The sequence below is a fragment of the Metarhizium robertsii genome (genome assembly GCF_000187425.2).
Source record: "Metarhizium robertsii ARSEF 23 chromosome Unknown MAA_Scf_1, whole genome shotgun sequence".
Taxonomy (NCBI): Eukaryota; Fungi; Ascomycota; class Sordariomycetes; order Hypocreales; family Clavicipitaceae; genus Metarhizium; species Metarhizium robertsii.
Window position 1 is genome coordinate 2,140,526 of NW_011942149.1, and position 7,749 is coordinate 2,148,274.

General features: G+C 54.0%; 4 protein-coding genes across 4 annotated transcripts; 1 reads left to right on the forward strand and 3 right to left on the reverse strand.

Moving 5' to 3' along the window:
- Positions 1–172: 172 nt before the first annotated feature.
- On the reverse strand, positions 173–977 carry MAA_04768 (Ribosomal protein L27e; the record flags this gene model as incomplete). The annotated part of the gene is made up of 3 exons (XM_007822864.1): positions 173–180; positions 308–644; positions 915–977. 3 exons carry the CDS (start codon positions 975–977, stop codon positions 173–175), a joined length of 408 nt encoding a protein of 135 aa, XP_007821055.1.
- Positions 978–1,696: 719 nt separating this feature from the next.
- MAA_04767 (uncharacterized protein) lies at positions 1,697–2,494 on the reverse strand (the record flags this gene model as incomplete). The annotated part of the gene is made up of 1 exon (XM_007822863.1): positions 1,697–2,494. One exon carries the CDS (start codon positions 2,492–2,494, stop codon positions 1,697–1,699), a length of 798 nt encoding a protein of 265 aa, XP_007821054.1.
- Positions 2,495–4,103: 1,609 nt separating this feature from the next.
- MAA_04766 (4-hydroxyphenylpyruvate dioxygenase) lies at positions 4,104–5,330 on the forward strand (the record flags this gene model as incomplete). The annotated part of the gene is made up of 1 exon (XM_007822862.1): positions 4,104–5,330. The coding sequence occupies one exon, from the start codon at positions 4,104–4,106 to the stop codon at positions 5,328–5,330; it is 1,227 nt and encodes a 408-aa protein (XP_007821053.1).
- Positions 5,331–5,871: 541 nt separating this feature from the next.
- On the reverse strand, positions 5,872–7,374 carry MAA_04765 (TFIIH basal transcription factor complex, subunit SSL1; the record flags this gene model as incomplete). Its single annotated transcript, XM_007822861.1, has 3 exons — positions 5,872–6,275; positions 6,324–6,712; positions 6,797–7,374. The coding sequence occupies 3 exons, from the start codon at positions 7,372–7,374 to the stop codon at positions 5,872–5,874; spliced, it is 1,371 nt and encodes a 456-aa protein (XP_007821052.1).
- Between the last annotated feature and the right edge of the window lie 375 nt (positions 7,375–7,749).

Genomic DNA, 7,749 nt, shown 5'->3' on the forward strand with positions numbered 1-7,749 from the left:
CAGTTTCCCGTATGCACAAGTTTGTAGGTCTTCACGCGGCAAAAAGAGCAGACTGGATGCAAAAAAAATAATGAATTTTTGGTTGTGTTTAATGAACTTTCATTTCATTGAGCCCATAACCCTTGCCATGCTGTTCACAGCCTGTGTCCTGCCAACTCCCGGTCCATAACGTTTAAAATCCTACAGCCCAAGTTAGTTGTCGCTCTCCGATTGTTGCAAAATGGCACCCCTCGCATTAAAGCAAGACACAGGAATTGATTGCGTGGCAAGATGGATGAGAAGAAAAAAAGACAATGGGAACACATACGCAGAGGGGTAAAGAACCAGCGGTTCTTGCCGCTTTTGTAGCGATCCTCCAACACAGTCTTGACCGTCTTCTTCGCATCCTCGCGCTGGGAAACCTCCTTGAAGGTCTCGCCGGAGATGGCGCCCTTGAGACCCTCCAGCTCGAGGGTGTATCGTGTGGGCATCAGGTGGTTGTAGTTGATCACCTTGATGAAGGGCTTGATCTTGGATCGCTTCTCCTGGCGGGTCTTGGACATGCGGCGCGTGATCTTGGAGGGGTAGCGCTCGATGCCGGCGACGACGGCGTGGCCGAAGGGGTGAGGCTTGTTGCCGTTGTCGACGGGCTGGATGATGACGACCTGCAATGTTCCTGTCAGCGATTTTTGTCTTCTTGCTGATCGCGCGTCTCGAGTGATGCGTCTATTTCTTAATTGTCCGGCAGTGTAGCGAGCGTTAATTTTGAATCGGACTCCAATGCGTTCTTCTTTCCAATTTTCTTCATCCCGTCCTGTCTTCCAGCACTTTTCTTCCTTGTGTCATGCAATGGGATCCGTGTTCGAGGATTGGCAAACGCTTCACTGCCGGGACGAGACGCTGTGTGTATTCTGTGTCTTCTTTTCAAATCGTACCTTCTTGCCGGCATATCGGCCACGGGTGATGATGGCGACTCGGCCGACCTTGAGGAACTTCATTTTGTCCTGCTGTGTGGTCGGGATTGTGGTTAGTTTGGGGGAGGGTTTCGACGTCGTGGACCGTGGACCTAAGAAATTCCAGTGCAAATTTTGGGGTTTGTGGGTTTGGCAAATTTGGGGCAAGCGAGTGCATGTGCTATATCACGTGATGAATTTTTGACCTGGGCTTGAGGTGCTGTGTGTCATGATTGGCGGATCTGGGGCCAATGGTGTGCAAGCTTCACACTCCACGTACTCCACAGTACAGCCAGCTTCTACTCCTGACAGCCCAGGCCGAAGCCTCGTTCAGAGACCATTGCTGCACTCGCGCAGAGATTGTCACGATGCCTGCACCTACGTACATCATTTCAAAGATCGCTGACCCCATTTTTGCCGTCTTTATTGGCATATCAGCTGCGGCCATGCGCATCAATCGGGAGGAAAAGGCCAAGGGGTACACCACCCAACAGACCATCGACAACGGCTTACGGTATGTAGAGGAGCAAACGATTTTTGGCATCAATACATTGCTGATAGATCACCTCAGGCGTATCGGCTTGTCCAAGAAAACGGCATGATTTTCGCATCAGCCTGGAATCAATTAAACGCCTGCTTATGATGTAACCCTAGCAAATGACCCTAATCCGACGCTCCAATAAATACCCTAGGGCAATAAGTCAGAGCTTCTTGCACTTTTTCTTCTTCTTGTTCTTGTTCTAGCTCCTGCTCAATGAAATTCTCTACGCATCAAAAGATGGCCCGTATTCCTTCTTCATGGCCTCCCGAACAATCTGTCCGCATAGCTTGGCTGTCGGGTTGACGCTCACAGCCAGCCCCTTTGCAATCTGATTACCATAGCGACCACCATACGCCAAGTCGTGCGAGGCAGCCTGCTCAAACTCGACGCGATTCCAGTTGGCCTCGGCTCGACTCTCGTCGATATGCAGCAGTCGGTCGGACAGCAGCTTGGACGTGCGGAGGTAGATGGCCGCGCGCTGCGTATACGCCATGGACAAGGTTCGTGCTGCTTGGGGCGAGATGGGAGTCGACAGGGTAGCCGGCGACAGTAAAGAGATGGATGTTTCCAGGTCTTGTAGGGCGCGGACGGCTGCCTTCTTCTTCTCCGTGGCGTCGGGCTGCTCAATCAGTGGCAGTGGTATGCCGGTGGTGATTTCGAGCAGCATGGCGTCTCCGTAGAGCCGTCTGGTGATTTGCGCGCGGTTATTCCGAGCGCTGGCGTACTTGGGAAATTCTGAAATGAGAGTGTCTAGCTCGGCAAGGCAATGTTGATACCCCTGTATGGCTACTTCGTTTGCATCTTGTGATTGGGATGCGCTGAACTCGGTCTCCAGGGCCTGGATTTTGGCAATGATGTTGCGCTCTTGCTGCACAACCTTGTCATAGTCGGCCGAGTTGGTGACGTGAGGGTCGCGGGGCAACGACTCGTCGGTGATGACGCCAGCAGCCGGGTTGGACTCGGGGTCCTTGATCTTTTCGAGGACGTTGACGTCTCGCGTGCTCAGATTGACATGGGCCATGGTATTTGCGTTGCAGTTGGAAGTGCGGTGAATGTCCGACTCTTATTTCGGTTCGGGTTGGTAACGTGAGTAAAGAGATATGCGGGTTGACGGAGGGGCACTGTATGGCTACTCTCAGCCAGATTCCCCTTTCTTTTTTCCTTTCCTTTTTCCTTTCCTTTTTCTTAAAAGAAAAAAAAAAATACATCCAGCACCAAGGCCAGGTGGGATGCAGACACTTTGAATACCGTCAGTGGCAAACCGGGTTCAATGAGCCGATCGTGGACGTGCGGGATACCATCTCAAAGTTCGCACAACAGCGGCAAGAGCGGAACTCCCTCAAAGCCGGGACAGCTTCGCCATGTGGACCGTCAATGCAACCAACACACTCAAGGAGTGGCATCGAAAAACTACCTGCTTTTTCATCGCCCTTCCGTTCCCCGCCATGCGCCAGTAGATGTGGAGAATGCCGTCGACGGTCGCATCGATCAGAGAGGCATGAGTCGCATGACGACGGCGAGAATGGCAGACTCCAGGTGGGCCGGCAACAGGCGGCTTACTTCGGCTGCAAGCCCGCCGTGCGGAATCGTGCCGTGACGGCGGTCGGCTCTGCCGCCGAAGATGGAGGGGCCGCTTCGGATGTGGAGGAGCGGCTCACGGCCCAGGCTGAGCCTCATGGCAGGGCGAGGATGGCTGCAAGTGCGTCCATGGTTTTTTTTTTTTTTTTTTTTGGGGCATGGGCCAGATCATGTCACTTGTAATACGCACCCGAGTATTTGCTACGTCCATCGGCCCATTGTCCCTGCACATGAGCATCGTTGCATGTATACCGCGGGCAAACACCGAGTAACAACAGAAGGGCAGCAAACAACATGTCCGGCTTCTCAGATGCGTCCGTACGCAGCAGTCCGGAAAAGCAACAGAAACCCAAAGATTGGCCCGCTGGCTCCGCCACAAGGGCCCCAATGTCCCGGTCTGAGACAAGATGATTTCCCTGCCGGGCCCCGATCTGGTTGTCCCCCAAAAGACGCCACCCCAATCTCGGCGGCCTAGCACTGGCATCCACCAAGCACCCTTTACTTAGACCGTGAGATGCCATGTGCGGGCGATTTCCGGGGGGAAGGGCGGCCGTCCGAAGACAGACCAATCTTGCGCGAGAGGATACATCTTACGCACTACGGAGAAAAGCTTACGGCCACTTCGGGTATGTGAATTAAGAACCGCGTGCCAACCTCTGTCTCGCTGTGATGGAATGGGACGGGATTCCATATTAAAGGAGTTGCCCTTCCCACACACCCCTTGGCATCTTTTTGATTTTTACTTTTCCTTAATTTTGTTTTTTTGTCTTGGTATGACATACAGATCATTCCATTACACACACAAACACGCACGCACGCACGCACGCACCCCTTGCCACAGCCTTGTCTCCGTGACTACCCACGTTTTGTCTTCTTCCTCGCTCTTTCTCTTAGAAGCAGTGTAGATACCCGGGGTTCTTCTTCTGTGACGCTGGGAAGAGTCCATTGTGTCCTTTGGTTGACACCCATCTTACACAACATACACAACCTACAACAACAACACCCATCATCAACATCAACGCACACAAACACACAAAAGGACCAGACAGAAGATGGCTCCTTCAGCAGTCTCACCTCAACAGCGACCCGTCGACTCGGGGGTCGTCCAGCCTCAGGCCGGCAACTTCACAGGCTACGACCACGTAACGTGGTGGGTTGGCAACGCCAAGCAGGCGGCGGCCTACTACGTCAACCTCTTTGGCTTCAAGCACATTGCCTACCGCGGCCTGGAGACGGGCAGCCGCTACTTTGCGTCGTACGTGGTGGGCAACAACGACGTGCGCTTCGTCTTCACGTCGCCGCTGCGGTCGGCAGCACACCTGGGACCCGAAGAGCCCATCAGCCCCGAGGACAAGACGCTCCTCCTCGACATGTACGCCCACCTGGAGCGGCACGGCGACGCCGTCAAGGACGTGGCCTTTGAGGTGGACAATGTCGAGGGCGTGTATCACAAGGCCGTCAAGGAGGGCGCCGTCGCCGTCCAGGGCCCCCAGCGCCTCCACGACGCCGAGCACGGCTCCGTCACGACGGCCGTCATCCGCACCTACGGCGACACGACGCACACGCTCATCAGCCGCGGGTCCTACTCGGGCCCTTTCCTCCCGGGCTTCCGGGAGGGCAAGAAGTCGACGGCGAGCGTGACCCTGCCCGACGTGCGCCTCGCCCGCGTCGACCACTGCGTCGGCAACCAGGACTGGGACGAGATGGTGTCAGCCTGCGCCTTTTACGAGCAGTGCCTGTCCTTCCACCGCTTCTGGTCCGTCGACGACAAGCAGATCTGCACCGAGTTCTCGGCCCTGTCCTCCATCGTCATGGCCTCGCCCAACAACCTCGTCAAGATGCCCATCAACGAGCCCGCCGCCGGCAAGAAGAAGTCCCAGATCGAGGAGTACGTCATCTTCAACTCGGGCCCCGGCGTCCAGCACATTGCCCTGCTGACGCCCAACATCATCGACGCCGTCACCGCCCTCCGCGCCCGCGGCGTCGAGTTCATCAACGTCCCCACCACCTACTACGACACCATGCGCCAGCGCCTCAAGACGGAGAAGCGCAACTGGGAGCTGAAGGAGGACCTGGACACCATTCAGCGCCTCAACATTCTCATCGACTACGACGAGGGCGGCTACTTGCTGCAGCTGTTCACCAAGCCGCTGATGGACCGTCCCACTGTCTTTATTGAGATTATTCAGCGCAATGAGTTTGAGGGCTTTGGTGCTGGCAACTTCAAGAGTCTGTTTGAGGCCATTGAGCGTGAGCAGGCTGAGAGAGGAAACCTATAAAGTTGGAGAGATGAGAAGTTGGGAGAAGAAGAGTGGAGCAAAACAATGGCAAGCATGTATTCTGTCGTTTGGGCTCACTGTTGGACTTTTTGTCATCGGGTGCCCCCCCTTTTTTTATTTTGCCTTTTCTACCGGGAGGAGTCATCGTCTTATTAATCACGCATGCATGGAATGAGCCTACGACGAACATGTCTGTCGCCTTGGTTGAGTCTACTTATATTTTACGTGTCTGGTTGCGGTTCCATCAGCCGCTATTCGAGGGGGAAATAAACTCCATAGTCCAATTTTTTTCTCAATAAAAAAAAGTGGAAATGACCAAAAGTATACAAAATAGTCCCGAGGTGCGCCGTCCTTTTAAGTGAATATCAAAGCCATCCGTGGTCGGCGTGTTTCCAAAGATCTTTACCTTCCCCTATCCCCTCGGTTATACTACAAACCGGAATTTATGTCGCTTGGTAACCCATGCTATTGTAAATTCAAAAATAGAAAAAAACCTCTCTTCTGCTCTCCAGATATTTCCCCGAGTGAAGGGTCAATCTGCCTAGGTGTCCACCTCCATCGCCCCGTTTGTCTGGTGACTGTAACCGTTGCCGTTGACTGTCGCAGAGACGTCATGGTGGACGGTGCTCTGGCATCCCGGACAATTGTGAATGACTTGATGCGCAAAGACGTCGCAGTCAATGCAAAAGTGGTTGCCGCATACTTCGCAGGCATACCTCCCGCTTTCGCTAACTCCTTTAGCTTTTGGATGGCGAGTGTCATCCTTGGATTTTTCTACCCCGTCAATCTTGTCCTTTGGCGGTTCGGGAAAGGGACATAAACATGAGAAGCAGACGGTTGATCTTGTGGCCTCTGCCCACGACACCTCGACCCAGTTTCGTAGAGGGAAGAGATGGTGATATGATCGAGCCAAGTGCGTGGATAGAATCAGTGTGAGTCCACAGGCTGGGCATTCAGCAGGCAATCGGCAGACACGCGCCGAACACCTCGTACAATTATATCCCTCCCTGAGAGGTTTGCTGTGGCAGGCGCAAAAGCTAATAGCTCCGCCTGGTGCGAGCGTCCGTGAGGGAAATCCCATCATCAGCAGGCTCGCCGTGTTTTGCTCCGCCGTCCTTGTCACAGGTGGCGTGGTGCCAGCAAGGAACAAGTCTCTAAAGTGAACTTCGTCCATGGCAATATTGTACTGGGAGTCATCCCCTGCATTGGTCCTGGAGCACAAGTCGGCACAAATGGCGACTTGGGCCGACAGGCCGACGATGGAAACTCGAATCTTGTCTGCGATGAGGTTGGAGATGGTTTCGTGAATATCTCCAGGATCGCTCGACAACAAAGCGCCGTAAATGATGAGGACTTCCCGGGTTCCGTGCGAAGGCGTGTGACTGTAATCAGACAGAGTCAGTATAGCGTCAACTCACGACCCCTCCCTTTCTCTCCCCGTGGACGTTGCTGCAGAGGGGACTCACAAGAGTGCACCGCGACACATCTCCAGCGCATTCTGCAAACTAGGGTTTCCCTGGGGATCCTGCCCCTCGACTGCCTTTAGGCGTTCAATGTGCTCTGCGGGATTCCCACCCAGGTCGCTTATTCTAACAGCGACGCCATCCCTCATGCCAATTATCCCCAGCTGCGAAATGGGATTCTGCTCAAAGAACTCCCTGACAAACGCTAGTGCGTAGCTGATGGTCAGCCTGTACCGCGTGGGAAGCAAATCCTTCTCCGCCATGGCAAATGACATGTCGAGCACCAACATCATGTGCCGTATAATACCTCGCTGAAGAGGCGTCGTATCACGCATCAGCCGCCGGCGCTTCTCCGCTTCCAACACTGTTAGGTTGAGGATGCCATCCTGATCCTCCTCGGGCAAATTCGTTTCCCACGATCTTTTTGACTTTTCCCAAGCCTGCTCGCCGTTTCTTTTCTGCTTTCGCTTCGGCCGAGACGATTTACTGCGAGCCGACGGGGCCTCGTCGTCGGTGACCTGGTGATCGACGAGCTCATCGTCCGACATGTCGGCGACAAACTCGCCGTCAGAGTCGGCCATGGCGGGCTGGAACCGATGCTACCGGATCGCAATCGAATTTTTTTTTCCCTTGTGTACCTTGAAAGCAGATTCAAGTTTTCCTAACCTGAATTTGTTGCCCTCTCGAGGTTGCGTTGGGAGCGGCCAATGTTGTGATGAAGAGCGATGAAAAGGGCGAGGCTAGCATGTGGAAGCTGCAGCCTCGTAGCAACTCCACCAAAATGGCAAGCTCCAAACCGGCCAATGACAGCACCAGGAAGTAAGTCTGGCTGGTGTATCTGCCACTTTCACAAACACAGGACACGCACAACGACATCTTGCTTCGAGACTTTAATATGCATTAAGTCGTTACATTGGGGTATATTATGGAATTTGCATCTAAAGCGGCCGCAGCAA